General features: G+C 39.6%; 1 protein-coding gene and 1 long non-coding RNA gene across 6 annotated transcripts in view; both read right to left on the bottom strand.

Moving 5' to 3' along the window:
- Positions 1-20,617, bottom strand: part of LOC124144985 (protein split ends-like) — a 65,810-nt gene that overhangs the window by 25,049 nt on the left and 20,144 nt on the right. For 4 of the 5 annotated variants that reach the window (XM_046514609.2, XM_046514611.2, XM_046514610.2 and 1 more), the window contains exons 3-4: positions 4,267-4,413; positions 79-345 (exon numbers count right to left, since the gene is read on the bottom strand). In XM_046514609.2, coding sequence (XP_046370565.2) covers positions 79-345; positions 4,267-4,413 — 414 coding nt within the window. The remainder of the gene's footprint in view (positions 1-78; positions 346-4,266; positions 4,414-20,617) is intronic. The other variant, XM_046514613.2, reaches the window with a different exon arrangement.
- Positions 11,335-20,007, bottom strand: LOC125374363. Its single transcript, XR_007218585.1, has 2 exons — positions 15,012-20,007; positions 11,335-14,684 (listed from the first exon to the last, which is right to left on the bottom strand). It is a non-coding gene; the product is annotated as an uncharacterized LOC125374363 (long non-coding RNA).

The raw sequence follows: 20,617 nt of genomic DNA, 5'->3' as shown, positions 1-20,617 counted from the left end.
ATCGGACAAGTTGAGCATTTCATATTTTGTTCCTGTGTCATCAACTCAACCTCACTTCTCCATTCACGGTGCCCTTACCTCCGTGACCTTGATCTTGACCTGCTGCTGGGAGAAGACCAGCTTCCACTACTGCTTGATCGAGACCTTGACCTTGGTGAGCGGGACCGACTCTGGCTAGGAGACCGGGATATGGAAACAGATTTTATACGTGCTGGCAACTCTGCTGGGCGAGCGATGACTGGTGGATGGGGTGGCGACACTGCTCGTGTTCTGTCATACCCTTCTTTCTCCGGACCATACCCATCAATCGGCGGTCTTCCTGGTCTCCCGGGATAGGCTCCAGTTCTAGAAAGAAAAATGAAAAAGGTAAAGAAGCAATTCAGATGAGCAACCCAATAAATACGAAAGATATGGAAAAATGTGTCACATGCCCCTATTAGCAAGATATAGTCTTTGTCCAACCTTGGAAATGGTAAGTTTAGACATAACCAACCTATCAAGACAGCAGCAGAAATCAATATGCCATGTCTAGGAAGCCTCTCACTCTGTCCATTCAAGACTTAAAAAAACCCCTCTGATTAGGCTCTTTAGGCATTACACACATGTAATGTGCTGTTAGGTACCAATAACCCGAGATGTGGCTTTCTGCAACTTAAACATTCAAGTTAATATATTCCAACCAACTTGCAATATTGCTGATCGGATGGAAAATGTCAACCTCAGCACAAATCAAGTCACATGACCAGTTGAAAGTAGATTCAGTTCCTTTCACAGACAAAACTTTCCTTGTTGCATCATACCATAAAATCTTTACTCTTAGTCAATGGTCACAATAAGGTTCCAACAAGAGATTTCTGGCCAATGATGATACTTCTGTCGTCCCATTCATGACTATTTCCCAGCACGTGTCAGCACAGAAAACAAGTGTGGTAACGTCCAAAACAAAACCATATAACACCTAATACAATAACACAAGGACTGAAAGGAAACTGTTGGTTTCATCTGGGAAGCATGTCTTATTCATGACTGTTGTAACACAAATATCCCTCAAGAACCCTACTGGCAAGACGCAAACCCAGATGTGTTCCTTGGGCAAATCTAAAACACCTGGCAGTAGTTCACTTTGACAAAATATCACCTAATCAATACACCAGCTAGACAAATGTAATACCCTGACACCACAACTACGTATATCTGCAACTGTCACCGAAGTGAAGATATCAGGCAAAGTCAGGAAAACAAAACTATTTACCTCTTCACTTCCACAAGAAACTTCACCTCGCAATAACGTCAATAGAAATGAATAAAACTTGTCAAAGCACCAGCCATTCAGCCGACAAATACCTCATGTGATACGAGGCATGAATGTCCCTCTTTAAATGGGCATAAGTTCACAGGATGATAATACATCTAGGTCACCAAATGTCACACATTATTTGTCCTTAAAACATCGCGCCCAGTCTGTGTTCTGCACACTAGTCAAACAAACCAGCCTTTAATATAATATTGAGAAGCATGAAGTCGTACAGTACAGCTCAGATATGTTAACCTATAAAGGAGACATAATAACAACTCGAGTACCTGCATCCGGAACACTCCGCCATTATCTATGACACAAGCACATGCAGTGCATCATAATAACACATTACACTGCATACTCACAAACAATAAATACCACTGTAAATTTAACACTGCTGCACGATAAAGATTGATAATGAACGAGCAATTGTTCGAAAGAGGAAGCAAAGTTGAAAATAGCTAACAACCAGGGTCATATCATACTGACCTGCCAACTGACTTTTAACAGTTGAAGCAACACCGGTCGAAGTTCTCATCAAGAGTTTCTAACACACTGCCAACTAATATGATCAGCCGGTAAGGGAGCAAAACGGGCATGTAATGTCGAAAACATATTGATAACAAGCTACAGGAACACTCTCCTCATCACACTAGCAGCCAACAAAGCTGATACAGTGGTTACTGTGTAATTAGTGCTGAAGTAGAGAAGAGCCACTCATCAACCATTCCACACACAGCATCATAAAATTATATGTCACATGACAACAAAAATGAGCCTGGCAACGTGAGCATGTCTATTATTCTCATCTCATGACCCATGATGACTCAGGCTTTTTACATGTAGCGAAAAAAAATAAAATAAAATGGCTGGAATGAGTAAAGATTTATTAACTGGAGTCAATGTAGCTCGGGATGGTAATTTCCCTCGAGGGTTCATCTATCTTGTTTAAATTCAGATCAGATGAGAAATTTCAAAATGGCAGTGTGGTCTACAAATTTCAAATGCCACTGACTATGGCCATACAGCAAGATGTTGAATATAGAATCAACAGGAATTGGATAGAGAATGATATGTTAAAAGTTGATTTGGCAAAACTGGTTTGTGTGTGCGGAGAAGAGTCATGCAATTTCTGTCTGTCTATAAATGGATTTAAGAGAGTAATTTAACAGCAATATCTTAATACCACAGAATGGTCATTTGAAGAAATCTATTAAATGTGCAATTTTCTGTGTGATGTGGTGTGGTGTGGTGTGGTGTGGTGTGGTGTGAGGGAGACTGCTTGTACTCATCTATACTAATGCTGGTTTAGTCTCAGCCCACTGAGATGCCATGCCGCAGTTTAACATCCACATGTACTTATTTCAGCACCTTCGTGCCAAGCGCCAGGCAGGGTAACTGCAAGTATCATCTTTAAACATATTTTGGTATGACATGGCCGGGGATCGAACCATGGACAGAAGCTCTATCTATCAGGTTTTATTGAAAATAGGATTTTGGTCCTTTGTATGTTCATCTGTGTTCTGGATCCAATACTGTGACAGAGATGACTTAGAAGACCTATAAGTTAACTAGGACTGATAACAAAGAATGTGTGGTGTTGGTGACAAATTTGTGCTCAAATTTACCCAATCCCTATATCCAAATTTCTCCTTATAATGACACCCTCTCATAATTGACGATATCTTCATATTTATGCTACTTCGCACATTCAACCTTCATATATGTTAAGAGAAAACAGTATTCATAAGCCAATATGATCATGTGTCATACTATTAAGGAAAAAACATTATATTTTATGTAGCACTGTATTACATATATTGAAATGGACATGTATACTGTATTATACCTAGCATATGGATATCACAATGTTTTCGCACCTCATATCATCTACCTTCAGTCTCACTGATGAATTCAACACGCAACATCACCTCATTGATTCTCTCATTGACCTAGATTTTCATCGATACCTCTCCCAAGGGGATTCCGGGTTAGAATAGGTCCCCGACAACCTATGCTTGTCTCCATGTGGGGATTCTGGGTTAGAATAGGTCCCCGGCAACCTATGCTTGTCTCCATGTGGGGATTCCGGGTTAGAATAGGTCCCCAGCAACCTACGCTTGACTTCATGTGGGGATTTCGGGTTAGAATAGGTCCCCGGCAACCCATGCTTGTCTCCATGTGGGGATTCCGGGGTTAAAATAGGTCCCCTGCAACCTATGCTTGTCATAAGAGGCAACTGAATGAATCAGTTGGTGAGGCTTGGTGACTTGGTTGATGCATGTCATCGTATCCCAATTGCGTGAATAGATGCTCATGATGTGAATCGCTGGATTGTCTGGTCCAGGATTAATTATTTACAGGCCTTCATGATACAGGTGGAACATTGATGAAGGCGGTATTAAAAAAATACACACAGATACACACACACTCATTGATACCTGTATGAAAGATCCAACATAGTACGAGAACAGCTTAGTAGAGCTAAAACTGCCTTTAAAGTATTCACTTGATCAGCATTTAGTCATAATACACTCAGCATCTTAGTCGTTAGTATCTTATGGTCGTTAGAAGCTTAGTACCCTAAATACATGATAACCCACCACACGTACCAGATGGTACCACTTGTACATGACCCTGCTTGAAAATTGTGCTAACACAGCACACTCAAAACTGCATGCATTAGGACTAAACATGCTAAATAGGTATTGAGACATCAGTGACTAAGTCAAAATCTTATTTTTGCTTAAAAAAACCACTGCAGATTATTGAAGCTGCACAACACAAATATTTCCACATATTGTAATAAAAAAAAAGCTGCCTGAAAACCGACTGAATTTTTTTTCTTCAGCCAAATAGTTTAAGCATACTGTTCTAATTGTGTACTAAGTTCAAGGTTGAATGACCCAAATACATCAGTGAGAAACACGGACAAACAAGCATGCTAAATAGACAGAAAACAAGTTCACCTATCAGTGTGTTTTCCATGGGTGAATTTGCCCACCCCAAATATCCTCTCCCTTGGGCGTCCTCGATACTGTTGATCATTATTAAATACGCTAGTTGGCTTTTCAAATGCAGTTGTGTCACTTGGAGGCAGGGTTTCATCTTCAGTTCTGGAAAACATAACATATTCATACAAACTGGTTCATAATGCCAAAATAGAAAGCATGCTGTTAATATCCAAATGTTCATGCACATGTTTTAGTACAGGGCTTCGGGCATTGGCTAAAATGATGACAGTGGAAAGTAAAGAATGTATATTTGACAGATTCCACTGTGTTTCAATTGCAATATTATCAACATCAACATAAGGTAATATCCTTTGTCATTCCTTCTTTCAGAGATATTATCCACAATACATGATAGCCTCAGGAGCATTCACTGGAGTGGAATTAGGCACATTATAACTTCTTTATTATAATACTCATATTGCCTAATGTCCATTTGGGATAGGAAGGCGTAAATATGGGTTAAACATCAATAACATTAAAATCTAGGCTATGCAATAGCACAGACCGTAGTTCTTTCAGTCTGTGTTATTGTGTTTTCACTAAAAAGGAAAACCTTCAATTAAACAAAAATTGCATAAGAGGCAGTCGTGCATAAACAACAATAGTCAGAGCACAAAAGCATCTTTCTTGATCTTCCTAGGCATTGAAGTGTAAGCTAGGCCTTGCAACTGACATGAACAATAGGTTATATTGTGGCATTCTGTGGTGTCATGGGGTATGTTGAGCAACATTTCAACACGTGCACTTCATTCCCTTCAACAGCAATCCAACTTTTCTGGGGCAGTTTCACTGACGATAATACCTGGGCATCCTCACCCTATAATACCACGGCAATCAGTTCCACTGACGATAAAACCAGGGCATCCTCGCACTATAATACCAGGGCATCCTCACACTATAATACCATGGCAATCAGTTCCACTGACGATAAAACCAGGGCATCCTTGCACTATAATACCAGGGCAATCAGTTCCACTGACGAGAATACCAGGGCAAACAGTTGTGCGAGTAATCAGTTCCACTAGCTATTACAACAGCAATCATTTCCACTGAATACATATGGTTGCTAAGAATTCTGGGTTAGAAAAGGGGCAAGGTAAGAGGAATGGAGGCCATTTATTTATTTACAGACTGCTGCAGTGATTTTCTGTGGAAAATGTCTTCAGGACATTTTGGATGACAATGTATTAGAAAATGAACCAATCTGAAACCCTGCACTGTGACAGAGCAGGATTGCAGATGTAGAACAGACAATCCACAGAGCATAATACCAGTGGAACTCAACACAGTACCTCCATCACAAGCTCCACCAACCATAAACCAGGGTAATCAGTTCCATATACTTCAGTACATATGCACCAGGTTCCACTGATTGCAGTACCTATGAACTTGAGAACAGAATAAATGGCCATTGCATTCTGTCACTACATCCTATTGAAAAAGGTTGTCAATACAGTTTTCCAAAACACTGTGTAAGTATGGATTTGTGAAACACCCATGCATATGTACTGCCTGTTATATAAAGAAACTCACAGAGCCATCTTATTTATTGACCACAAAAACAGTGTACATAGGTAGCATGAACAATACCGTGAGGACAATGGGCCTGACCATTTGATATTGTGGATGAGCCTGGGACGGTTCTGACAATAAGTAATTTGTTCCGGGGGAATAATAAAAGACATTTTTACACAAACAAATAATAATAACGTTTGGCTCCTCCCTGAACCTATTATTTTCCCTTCTGCTCAGCCCTTATGATAATGCTGTAGTCCTAAATGAAGCAGGATTTTTCTCAGGTTCAGATTCTGAAACAGCCATTTCATGGGGTTTCCTTTTCAATTTAAATGTAGTTGCTTCTTTCTATCAAAATCATATATTTTCAGAGACAACGCCTGAAGTCTTGGGTGGCCATGGGACCCATCCATATTACTGGAACAAAAATGTTTTTCTTCCTCACATAAACATGTCATTCCTTAAACAAACAAACCCAAAATCAACATTTGATATAATACCATAAATGTCATTTGTGTTCCTCCAACCCAAAATGTCTGGTCAAGTCATTAGCAGCTGAAAACCAAACAGAGGAGAAGCTTTCAACACCTAAATGTTTGAACAACAACTTCACTGGATGTCTTTCATTCCAACCATATCTGATCAATCTTGAGACATTTAACAAGCCCTTTCCACACCCGTTACTATCTAGCCATGAAGCAAACCCTCTCTCTCCCCCAACGAACCTCCATGCACTTATGTGTACTTTAAAGCACCAGAACCCAAAGCCTTTTTATTGGGCCATAATAATGCCTGCGAGTGTGATCTGGATGTCTGTGCCCCTCCCCCCTCCCTAGGGGAAGGATGATGGTGTGGGCAACTGATGGGGGGTCCCCCTGATGACCAGGACTTACACAAGGGATTTAGCACAAGGGTCACAGTGTGAATGATGGGAATTCTTCTCTATAGGGGATCTAATAAAGGGCTGTGATATCAACACCAGACTGAACACAGGGTCCATTGGGTGGTATTATTGTTGAATGCTTCAAAAGGTTTGGTGATCAATTGCATTGCCTTGGTGAAGTATCGAAGCAGAAGCAATGCCGACGTCACTAGGCACATAATATGCACTGGATTTGAAGTCGTGATCAAAGCTTCACCATGGATTTACTTTTCAGTTCGGCTGCAGTATTGACATTTTTGAGTCAGCCAAAATAGCAACTTTAATCAAGATGGTTCAGTCATTATTCTGCCATTGGGGGAGATCAAGGGAGTATCACACACCAGGGAGCTTACACAACCACAGTCATTAATCTTTGGAAAGTATTTCAGGAAAACAAGAAGGCAATGACTCTTCTCTTAGGAGGGGGATGGTCTCATGCTATGCTGAACAGTTCCTGGACTGTCTACACTTATTAGCAGGAATAACACTCTCAACTGAACCCTTAAAGTACAGCTCACAAAGGAATGCACAACACAGGATGCTGATGGGCTTTCCATCCTAATCAAACAGGAATGTTGAACAGATCTACATTTTAGAGCTTGATCAGTTTGAGATTGATTGGTGAAGGGTCTTATTTCTCATGCAGTGTTGAGTGTATTGCAAGGGTCTATTGGTCTTCTTCCACCATTGTACTGGTATTCAAATCTAAGGACCTTAAATCTGTCATCTTAAACATTAGGGTCATGATAGGGACTCTTCAAAATTCATGAATCATTTCAAACTCTTCTGTTTAATGCAACCAACAAGTGGCTTGAGAATCAGTTCAACACGACACCATATTAGTAGTTTCACAAAACAAGATGAGAAGAACAATTCTACTTAATTAGATGACACTACTGACTGCATCTTTGTGTTGCCTATATGTGTGATGTGCTAATTTTTCTCCAATGTGTGGACTTCTTGGGTGGTCAACAGTTTATACATTGCAAATGCACATATCAAATAGAATTCAAAGGGCACAGAACCTTCATAAATCAAGGCACTGTATTACATCTTTGTCTCGTAATGAACTTCCATCAGCTGGACATGGCAATTTCTCCTTGTGCCAAGATGAAGTGATTAATGAATTTCTGACCAGTTGAAACAGGCCAGGTGCTGCTCCCTCCTGACAATGGCTGCCTCTTAATATGTTGATATGAAAACCAGATTATTGTGTTGAACAGTCAGGCTTAGTCACACACAAATTTATCATTTATTTTAACTTGCGCGTGGTGAAGACAAACATAAGGTTGCATTTTTCAATAACAGATTGATCTGATGCAAGTTTTATATGGTCAAATAAAGCTGCACAATTCAGTCTTATGTGATGTGCTGTTTTTTACTTCAAATGACATAATTCCAATCAAACATTTATGTGCGCAAAAATGAATAAAACTGACCAGACAATTATTCAAAAGAAATCATTCAAAAGGACTAACATCAAATATTTTCCTCGACCTATTTCCTATTCGGAAGTGGCCCTTCTGAGCATGTATCCTGATCAGACATGTTTGCCTAATAAACTCAGTTAGACTATCACCCTCGGACAGCAAGGTCAGCCGTTGGTCATCTTTCCAATTCAGTGTTAAAGTTAAAGCCAATAGCTACTTCAAACAGTTATTCGACCATCTTGATTTGAAGGTTTCATAAGCAAGTTTCTCATCCGCACCTTCCCTCATTATCTAAACATGAAGAGTGAAAAGATCCATTAGCCTTTCTGCTTGTCTCATTGTGATCCCAACAGCCAGCAGATGTGGACTGGATCATTACATCATAAGTATTTCATTAAGTTACCTCATCAGACAGACAACCTTGGGGCTGCGGCCTGCAGGCCTTGCTGACCAAAGGTCAAGGCCATGTAACGAGGAATTACAGTACTTCAGTGGAGTTATTACCCTTCAGAAGTACTATAAACAGATATTGTCCAGTTGGGGAGAACTGACCAGACAGAAGATGCAGATCAAGTATGCCCCTGGGAAAGATTGTTATTACACACCAACAGCTTAATCCACTGACAACATCTATGTATTTCATGGTCAACCAGACCCACAGGCTTGGATTATTCATTGTCTCAAGTGGTAGACCCACACCAATTCAGCTGCATACCACCGCACATATCAGAAATTCAAACCTGCTTTGCTATTTCAGGGTCTGGGGCACCTCAACTCCAGATGTTTTATCTGTCCCTGGAATGGTCATTTGCACCACTCACTCTAAACAATTCTGTCAAGATAATATTTCAGCCAATGCCCCTTTAATATTTATGGCCAATTAAGGCAAAGCCTTGATGGTATATTGAACTCTGAACAGCCTCCTTCAACCCAATGGCTGTTGAGGCCAGGTGCGAGTAGCTGGTTTGCAGGACCAGTTTAACCTCATTGGTCAGGTACAATGGGCAATTGCTCCCAGATGGTCTCTGCAGGAGCATTTGATGAAGCCCCTGCAATTGTCTAAGCCTACTGGAATGAGAAGCATGTTTTTAGTTAGTCTTGGTTGTTTAATGGCATGCAGAGCTGTGTGTCTGGCAAAGGCTTCCTCATTCATTATTTGTAACCTCACTCTGCAGTCACAGGGAGGTTGATCAGACCATCACGCAATGTCCATTCCCATTCCACTATTATTAGTTCCAGGGATCGTTCGAAAAGAAGGCAGAATCGTATAGGATCCATTAAGCAGAAAGCCATGTATTTTTACTCAAGTGCTGGAAAAGAAAATCACCATATGGAACACCAGTTAGCATTCTGAAATGTCAGCATAATGAAGTACAAGAACAAAGGACCTTCTGTAGTACCTTAATACAGCAGTCTACATTATCAACCGATCAGGCAATTTGCACTAAACCAACTAACCACAAGCATTTCAGCTCACAGACTTTGATGTAAATATTCTCCCAACTTTAGTGGGCATTGGCTCTTGGTATCCTCCATGGCATATTGACAATCTTGTTTGGCAGCTGATTCAGTTCTTACTGTGATTGAAATTTACAATTAGTACTCATTAATGATTGATACCAGGGATTTATAAAGTTGGCTGAATAGCCATTCCCATTTTCCTTGAGACTTGCACCAGTTGGTGAAGAAAATATGTCATAGGCACAGTTTTAGTCAGTTCGAATTAATTCAACCTAATCCATGAACTGAATAGATATTTCACTGAAGCAATGTTAGTGCTTAATGCTGTTTGTTCCAACAACCTGTCTCCAGATAGCTTCTCATTATAGACATGATCAAAACCATCCAGGCTCTCAATAGTTGGATCGTGCAGTGTACAGAGAGAATTGATCCAAGGTAGTTGCCATGGCAACAGGCCATTAGAGTAATTGAGGATCAAACATACTGGAAGGTGGTTGTCAATAATGTCTGACACTGCCCATGGGGTTGCTATCTGTATTCAGAGTGAAATGAGATTTTCGCCTCCGATAGCTGGGCTATTGACCCCCAACGGTAGGACTGTGGGATATTTGATTCTGTATTCTCTTTCAACTCACCTGTTACTTGATGGAATTTTATTATCACTGTTCTTCATCTACATCCTGATCAGTAACTACAAAGTAGTATTATGCCGATTTCTTTTTCTCTCGACAGGGAATTCCGCTGAATATTAGATGAACATTGATTTGCCGAGAGTAATGACAGTGTCTCCCATGTGACATTAAAGACAATGTTTTCAATATGAAAGAGAAATGTCAAGCCACGGTTGTCATGGAAACACTGCATGTGACATTTCGTCTAATGAAATTAAGCTCATCTAAGATGATTCTTTCTTGTCACAGAAGGATGAGAAGGATGAGAAAAATACACGTCAGTGGTCCATTATTTTTCACGATTCCATTACATAAAGACTTATTTCCAGAGTTTGAACAGCCCTTCTAATGTTGATCATCATTTCAGTTCAACTGTACTTTTTTCAAGTTTCTATCATGTTTTCTTTGTGATGCCAATTATTTGCTGGGATCAAAAACAGCATTGTGCCATTTGTGTCAAGCCATCTCTGAGGATTTCATACATAATGCTGGATGTCAGAACCAGCCACCACTCTTCAATTATGAACAACTCACACTAACATTATTAGTGATCCAGAAAGGTCAGCCCTATATTTTACCCTGTTCAAAATCTGCTGGGAACAAAGAGGTCTGCCACTCGGCCAGCTAAGTACAACAGTTGTGAAAGCCTCATATCTCAGAAGCTCAGCGTCCACACCCCTTCAGCAGTCCCTTTGTGCTCCTTGCTTTTGTCTTGTGAAAGGGCTGTCAACCCTGGCCAGTCTCCATTAATATTTGAACTGGGAAACTGAAGACACGAACAAAACCTGGCGGCCATCTTACCCCCGTCAATTCTGGTGAAGGCTGACATCAGTAAAGCTTGACAAAGTTCTCCAACTTTTTCCGATACTGATCATTCAGATATTGTGCAAGAATCATAAACAGATACTTTGTTTTTACAGTTTTCCAGCATTTCTGTTGCTATTTTCAGAGGAACAAGAACTCTCTTATTGAATATCACCATAAAATGGTGATAAATGGTTTGAAATTCAAGAGGATGTCACAATGTCTGCTTCAAAACAAAGTATCAGATATTGACAAAAGACATCAAAACCAGTGTCAGAACTCTCTCTATTTTGACAAAATACCTTTCAAAAAACTATTTCGTAGTAAACCATGAATGTCTGCCTGTTAGCCACGTCAAATATCAGCTAGCCACCAATGATATTTTGTCCTCTCTGTATAAGATAATCAATTTGACCAAATGGCTTGCTGTGATCAGGATTATCAATAAATCAGGAGTTATTTACAGACATGTAATGGAATATCGTGAGGCGAAAACAGAGCATTGTGCAATATCCATCAGAACATATAAGGAACAGAAGAAAGAAAGCACAAAATGGTTGTAGACGGGAGAAAACCAAGTCTGCATAAAATGAGTGAATGGACCTTCAATCTACAAAAGGCAGTCTGGAAAATTTCACGTTCTTTACATCAGGAATATTCAGTTTGCAAACCATATTATTATTTTGTTCTTTTTGTCAAAAGCATCTATCTAAATTTTGAAATTTTGGTTCAGACAAGAGGCCACTGAAATAATGTCAGGGATCTGTGGGGACTTCTATCACAACATAGAAACAGACCCACTTGTGATACAGATGGACATGAGAAAATGCAATGGCATTTGATTCTTTAGTCCTCTCATGTGTGTTTTTTTCTATGTAGTTTTCTATCTGCAGCTATTATAGACAAAGCTGATCACGTTGCTTGGAGCTCAATACATTAAATATGCTTTCTCCTCTGCTTTGTCTGCCTCCAAATCAGCTTGCATTAGAGTTGTACACTGGGAGTCTGTGCCAATAACCACAAGTCGGTGCCTGATATCATAACCTTGTGCACATGGCATGTTGGTTGAAAAATGACTGGAAAAGTGCCACACTCAGCAATATTCCAGCCACATGACTGCAGTCTGTAAATAATCGAGACTGGACTAGACAATCCTGTGATTGACATCATGAGCATTGATCTACGTGCCACCTTTAAATCAGTTTAAAACATGTTAATCAATACACTTCATTTCGATGCAATACACGACTCCATAAAGTCATGATACAATACACGATACAATATGCAGTACAAAAATTACAAACTGCACTTCACATGTAAAGGGTTCTTTTGATATTTGACCTACCATTGTGATGGTGATTGCATTGCGAATTAATGTACACCAAATGGAACACCAATTACACAAGCACTTACAAGAGGTATTTACTAATATTTAGAAATAGATCAGTGTTCAAAATCACCCTTGAAATTCAAGGGGTTGTCACTGCCCTTATGTTAAAATTTAAAGATTTAGGGGGTCCCTGGATTTAAATCCTGTAGGAGCAAATTTAAGGACACCCCCCCACCCCACCCCAAAACAAATTCATTTTGAACAGGAGTGAAGTTCCTAAAGATGCCACAGTGAAACTAGTTCTGTAGCTTGAGTATAAATTTCATGGAAAAGTTAGCCAGCCATTCAAAATGGTGTGGTTATTGGAGGATAAATCACAATGATACTCCATCAGTCAATGTTGTCAGTGAGCATCCTGAAATGAGATCTCGTGCCTCATGTAACCAAATCAGGTTTAGGTCAATCTGACCTGGCCACAGATAATTGTAACCAAATGGAAACAAGCTACTTGTGACCTATGTAACACTTAACACATCATGTTGACACAACAACCTAATTTGGCTTATTCAATATTCCCTTCACATGAATGAAAGTCAGTTCAATCATAAATCCCAAATGTTTTATACACATAAGTTAATCAATTCTATTTCGGATTACAATCTGATCATGTGTGCCATAATCACCATTACTGGTTTCATGTAAACAGGAAAAAACAAAAAACTGGAAGATCGCTTTAAAAGTTATTGAAGCGATTATTTCAAGTTTGGGCAATATCTTAACTTCCACAGCTTATCTTTTGACATTAAACAGGTTTCCATGACTAACTCTCAAGAACTGTTTTTATTTCTATCTGAATCAAAGCTGCAAGCTGCTGTGAGGTCTGTGATATCTTCAACTTGAATGTCCTGGGGACAGCAGCACATTCTTCACTTGTGAGCAACTGCCTGAAGTTGCCCTTATCAGAAACGGCAATTCTGAAAGGCTGGTTTCTTCAGTTGGCACCAGCTTCAACAACCTCTTTCAAATATGCTCCAACAGATTTCCTCCCCTGTGCCTGTTTGAAATTCAAACCTACAGGCAGAGAACCCACTTGTAGAATCTGCAAATGGGTTTAGGTAGCCAAAGCTGGCGATGGAAGGTCATTCTCGCTTTAACAAGTACGTTGGGAGCAGCTATGTGAAAAAAGGAAACTTCCTGGTTCACAGATCAACACTGATGTCATGCTTTTCTCCCAGAAGTTGGACAATTCCAAATGTCTCTTATACTGGTAGTTCATACTGACATAATGGGAAAATGCAAATTTCCAAAGATTGAGAATGCTTCAAGTGAGTGTGTGCTTGCTATTTGTTCTCTTGGTGCCATATTAAAGTTCTGAAGATACTTGGTGTTCGTAACATAATTCTTCTTCCCATTCGAACAAATTTTGCCATAGTTATGAAATAATTCTGGCTGCACATTATTCGTGATCAACATAAATGTACTTTAACTCTTGTCCCAGATATTAGAACTTGACTGACTCCAAACCCTGCTTCACACTGTCACTGATAAATGCCTTTAAAATGTCTTCATGACATTTTCACACAATAATAAACATTCATTTTTCCTAAACAAGTCAAAGATTTACTTAATGTGAAGCTGACAAACTATTCCCAACATGTCCACACATTCACATAAACATAACAAACAGATCTAAGACACAAGTTGCTTATCACTGATGATGTCTTTCCCTCACATCATAAATAAACCAGCTCCAAACAAAAGTCATCTCAATATTTAATGATGTAGGACATGTCCAGGTTATCCTAAATGGGATATTCATATTCCTTGCAGCCACAAAGGTCACATTTTAACTCCATAATGATCCAAAATAGCCTATTTGTTCATACAATACTCAACAAAGGTGAACTGGCAACTATCCAACATTTTGAGCAAAAACAGGCCACCTTTTCCTTCTAAATATATCCTGTTCACTGGCAGATGAAAATCCAGATAAACACAGGGCTAGCAACATTACAATGGCCGATGATTGTAGATACAGTACAAGTCTGCCCCAATCAAATCGCTGGAATCAAGGGCTGGCCACAACACCTGTGGCACTTAATGGAAATACACAGGTATCTGGTATGTGAATGTTACACGTTTTCAACTGCTGACGAGGCAGGGCCAGGTCCAGATAGCTTCAGCTCTCTCCTTGGTCGACTGTGTACAAGCTGGTGCTCAGTTACACTGGAAAACTAGCCCTGAATAAACAGCATGTGCAAATGAAAGGCATTTTTTGTTTAGGTTATACTGTGAGAATGTTGATATTTTTGTTTAACATAATCTATTTTCATCATGTTTCTTCCCATACTTCCCTCTCGAAAGTCAGCTACTTCAAATGTGAAATTTCAGATGGTCAACTATAAAAACTCATTTATTATGGCAATCCTCATTATTTCATATTTATGGTAAAAAAATATGAAAAGAATTTTTCAGAAAAAAACATAGCTGTCCTGTAAAACAACAAGTATTTGTGGAAGTAAAAAACGAAAGCATGAATTATTCAACAAAAACTTCAAAAGCCTTACTTAGTCTACTTTAGAATGCTGAAGCGATTACACAAGGGATGTGTAGGCCAGTGAATATGCAGAGAGGCTGTATTCATGTCCTGTTGATCCACATGGGCCTCACCTTCAGCCACACAACTGCTCAGTGATTGCATCCTGTTTTCCTTATGACAAACTGACAGGGAAGCAGATGCCAGGGAGATATGTAGAGGCTGTTTCCTGTAGACAGCCTTGAGGTTCAGCCTGCTGAGTTGTCACAGCAGATGGCAAGGGGTCATATTTTAAGTGTGGCAATGTGAAATTATTGACCATGATGAGATTACGTTAACTCGTAACCAGTCGCGAATTCCTCATCGCAAAAATAACCATGATGTTTGCCATCAGTTTTCTATGTCATACTCAAATATTGTTTATTTGACTTTTTGTACCCCAGGAAACAGCATTACTCAGTGGAAATAGAAACTAAGATAAAGTACTGGTATTGCAGTGATTTGATAACCTAACGCATAAATGTATCACTTTCCCCGTTGTCATTACAAATGAGAAAACCTGGCACATGTTTATTCAAAATGTGTTGGAGGCAGAACTAATAATGACGCAAGTATTAGAGGAGAGCCACAGCAGTGCTTGAGGGCAACCACAGACTAGAATTCACTCGTCAGTTTCTGCACGAATTTTAAAACGTCATCACAAAAATACTCCTTCCTTTCACTTCTATGAGTTGGACAACATGACATTTCAATTCTATAATCCAAACTTCATTTCCTTTTGTTCCAACCAGTCTCATTTTCTTTTGTCTACACATTCAATTCTGTCAAGCCCCTCCTCTTAGCATGTGCAAAGGCTGAGCTAGACTCTTGGAGATCCTCATTATGGAACATACATCAAGTCAAGATGGCAAGTGCACGATGTGAGCGCCATCTAAGACTGGCCATACATGCTGAAGAACTCTGTTTGGTGAGACAACAAAGTCCAGGAGGGAGCCTTGGAAGCCCCAGTTGCAGCTGCCGACTTTGATGACATTCTGTCATTGTCAGATTGGAGGAGCTTCCATATCCGACTGTCTCGTGTAAGAGCTCCTTCAGGATATATATGACACTCCCATGCTTCTAACAGTGACTGTTTGACTAACTTTGAGCATCAGACCTTTGAAATGGATAAGGACCACGTCTAATTAGGTCAATCTTCAAAGTATCCAAGAGCGAAGGCCTTAATTTTCACGTCTGCTCCGACATCAAGACTAGCATGTGCGTTTGAAGACAACGAATAGTTCCAATCAGTAGCATGTACTTGTATGAGGTCTAATGAGCATAGCATGTATTTACAACACAAAAATATCCCCCAAAACTAGTGCTGAAAGTTGAAAACAGATTTCAGTAAAGTACACTGGCTATAATGTCAGCAACATTATTTATGCAAATGTCACTTCTGGATCTGACATGTTATGCACAAACTCTTACATCTGTCATCCATGATGTCCTGTTTATTCAAGACAAAACAAATCAATAAGAGCAAGCGAACACCCAATCCAACACAAAGGGTGAACAGACAAGGTGCAGCAGAAAGCATACAGACTCAACTGTGTTTTCCCCCCAAGTTGAATGACATCTGCTCGACACAGCAGACTGTATGACCTTATGAGTCATCTAGCTGACAGCAAATTTTGCATGTTAGACAAATCCCAGTCATTGTTATTTCTGATGTCAACAATGTTTAATGTAACACCAGCCTGGTATCATGTGTGAAGGACGACTGACAATAACAGTAACCTTTGAACCAAACCGGTGACTGTGTACTGCATTTACAAGATTGCTCCATTTTTAATTCATTACTATGTAAACTAAATTTCAAAACAAATCTTTAATTCCCCACTGCATTGAAGTCAATTATAACATCTCTTTTTTTAAACTCATTTCGGTGCGTCTGGAAATCTAGAATTGACTTTGTCTTCAAAAATGTTGCAGCCTTTACAACACTAACCTAGCACAGGAGGACATTCTTTTGCTTATGCAATGATATTCCCTTTTTTGAAAATACATCCAAATCACTAGAAAAAATCCAGACCTCTTCCATTTCCCTGCAAATTAAATCCACTGGAGCAGATTCCAATCAACAAGGGAATGATATTGGTAAATCTGAACATGGTCCAAAATCAAAGCCATATAAAATGGAGGCTATTGCATCAGTTGCCGGTTCTCCTTGCCAGCAAATCATCAACAGCTACCTTCATCCAACCAATAAGCACAAAAACAGGCAAAAAGATGGCAGGCAAACTTGATAAAGTAGAAGCCAGGCCTGACTGGGGGCCATTCACTGCATCGCCTGATCAATCTGCTCGCTCTATTTTCGTTTGATGTTAGTACTGCCCACACACTTTGGAAGTTTCCTTGGCTTCTAATCGAAGAATAAAAAACTCGCAAATTAGATTTATTCCCCGTAGAACCTAGTCAGTGAAAGAAAATCAATTATTAATCCTGCTCCCTGAGTGGTTGCCATGGCAACCAGACACTGAGCGAAGGCAATCAAATTACCTTGTGGAAAGTCTCGCCTCAAGACATTCTTCATGATTAGTGGCTATGTCGATTCTGAATTTGTTCCTTCCACAATAGTCTCAGTCACACCAAACGGAAACCTCACCACTAGTGAAACAAGGGAGGACCTTTTCAAGTCTTGGATTGTCATCTAACTTCAAAAAGATTGTTAGCAATAAGAGAAACATCTATTTACATATAATAGTTTCAGAATTGGCCATCAACACCACTGGTTGCATATTCATTGATCAAGGATGCCCTCACACCACATAGTATCATTTACACAAGATTACGGTCAAACTTGGACACGACCAGGTAGGGCTGGCGCAATGCACTTCATGTTGATACAATTCATATCGACAGTAAGGTTGCATGTGTAGACTAACTCATAGTCTCTGAAAATATATCATTTTGATAGAATCAATTAAATTGAAAAGGAGCCCCAGGAGGATGGGAGATTCAGACACCATAAACATCTGCATTGGGACGACATGTGCTGGGGTCATTATCAATAAAAACAATCCCATTCTACAACCATCAGATAAAGGTCCCCAGGTTTTACAGTCTGCCCATATATTGGCCCTCTTGCTGAGGTCTGTCCTCTCTCCATTGAGTGCTGCTGTCATCCCCTCATGTGGCCATAGTCCATTCCCTTATCATATCTTCTTACAAAGGAAACCTTTTCAATGAAAGTAAAAAGACCAACAACTGTCTAATACTTCGAAGATGTCCTACACTGAGAGAGCACTATACAAACATTGTCTGTACAAAATGAATCGGTTTTGGGACAAAGAGTACCAGTAAGTGAAAAAGTCAATCAGCTGAGATCGTCCTGTAAAGTGAGTGAGTTTGGTTTTACGCCGCTCTTAGCAATGTTCCAGCAATATCACGGCAGGGGACACCAGAAATGGGCTATAGATACACCTTGACTTGCCTGTTGGATACTAACTGGACTGCATACAAGGCATACATATTTCACACACATGGAGCAGGACTCACCCTGTGCTTGTTAATTAAGATGCAAATGTTAGAAAAGATTTCTGACCTCTAGTGAGGATGTTGGTCAAGCGAGCGATGATAGTTTCATGTTTACTCTGTATACCGACACCTGAAGGAGTTCTTGCAGATGATAACAGACTCTGAACCTGAGGGAAATCTACACTTGCTTCATTTGGGGCTTTTGCATTACAGAAAGAGCAAGGCAGAAGAGAAAATAATAGTTCAGGAACTGTGAGACTGTGTGATAGATAGACAACATGACACATGTTCTGAAAACAAATTGACTGAAACTGTGGCTTGAGCCTCTCTCCCTACTTGTATCATCTTGTATTGATACATGACTTTCCAAAACAATACTCATATCATTGCACAAGATATTGTATTGTACAAAACACCCTCAAGGGGCAGGTTACAAAATCTATAGTACAAATATAACTATATATAACTCAACATAGTAGGACTTACACATTGCACGCAGCAGACAATATGAGACTAATAACAGCATTTACAAGAGTTGATGTATTAATGGAGACAGATCTTCTGGAGAATGTATCATTAATAATTTTGACTGACATGGCTTGGATTTATTATCTGAGCTGGAGAACTGACTTCATCACAGTGTCACAATGCGCTGAGCACTCCGCCATTCTTTACTACCCAAACACCAAGCTAAATGTAGTGGTAAAATTGCAAAATGTGAGTCCTTTGTCATGAAATATCAATCCCCAAATACAACCATGGCAACAAAGCGTAAATATTCCACAGACCATTTCATCAATGGTCATTTCCTCAAGGCCTACACCATAATCAATTTTGAAATGAGTAATAACAAAGGATGCATTAACCACTCTTTCAACCCTTCCAACCGAAACGGCCAAAACTAATAGTGGTATTACCAGAGCTTACCTACCACAAAACAGTCTACATTCATCGAGATTAATCCAAAAGCTGAACCCTTTTAATCATATAGTAATAGACTTCACAATGTCCACTTATTGTTCTCATGGGCAGACTTCAACGTGTGATTAGGGTCTAACAATGACGTTTTCCACCCTGTGGGGATGAACTGTAAAAGTTTCAGCATCAACAAAGAAGTGAGGTAACACTTGTTACCTAATAGGCTGGATAAGTCCTAGGACTGTGTAATCATGCCAGCTTTGGCACAATGCCAAGTCTATACTTCGCGTGGTAAATAATTAATCAGCCCAGTCATGCTGTCAACGGAACGACATGATCATCATAACCAGCCACACCTGCCGTCTCATATTCACATAATCCATTTCAAAGCCGCTTGTACTCCAACTGGTGTGTTATGAAGGGGAGTATGTGGACTTACATGACACAAGGTGTTTTGACGAACTGAATTCATGACAACATTTACGAACATTCACTGGATGCATTTTCATTGATGCTCTAAAGCAACAAAATAAATAGCTGTTGATGACAAAATAACAGATTTTGTAAGCCTTCCCTTTGCACTTTAAACCTGTGTGCATTTGACTGAGGAAAAGTACAAAGAATTTTAGTCAAGTCTAAATGACAATTAAAGGCTGAACCAGTCACCACAATATACATATGGTATCAATGTCCACTGCTCTGTACAAACAGTTCTCTCTTTTCTAACCTATTCTGCAAGATTCTCATGACAATTTACATCTGACAGGGTTTTACCTTCACTTACAAAACTGTGGCTTCATGGGACCTGCTATAATTAGTTTCATTATTTAAAGAGTTGATAATTATTTTAAAAACAAGACGTTTAATTTTCTTGTCCAGAATTTGTTACAATGATTATTATTATGTGTCCCTCAAAACGAAACATTTATATTTTCCTGCATCCATTCTATTTGTGCATACTGAAGGCACATTTCGACGTCGCTGTTGTTGGAAACAATTCAACACTGTGCCTGAGCTTGCAATGCAAAAGCTGACTGACAAGCCTATAAACAGGTTCTCTTCAACAGCAAAAAAAAAAAGTCCACAGCTTCCAAGAAACGCTGTGTAGACAACAGGATCTTCTATGAACATCTTATACTACACTGAACACAGACGATCTAATCGTCACAAGACATATCCAACATGTATGCAAACCTAATG

Source organism: Haliotis rufescens, unplaced genomic scaffold (genome assembly GCF_023055435.1).
Source record: "Haliotis rufescens isolate VD_foot unplaced genomic scaffold, xgHalRufe1.0.p SCAF_55, whole genome shotgun sequence".
In the NCBI taxonomy this organism is placed as follows: Eukaryota; Metazoa; Mollusca; class Gastropoda; order Lepetellida; family Haliotidae; genus Haliotis; species Haliotis rufescens.
Note: the sequence above shows the minus strand (reverse complement) of the source record. Positions and strands in the feature narration are given on the sequence as shown.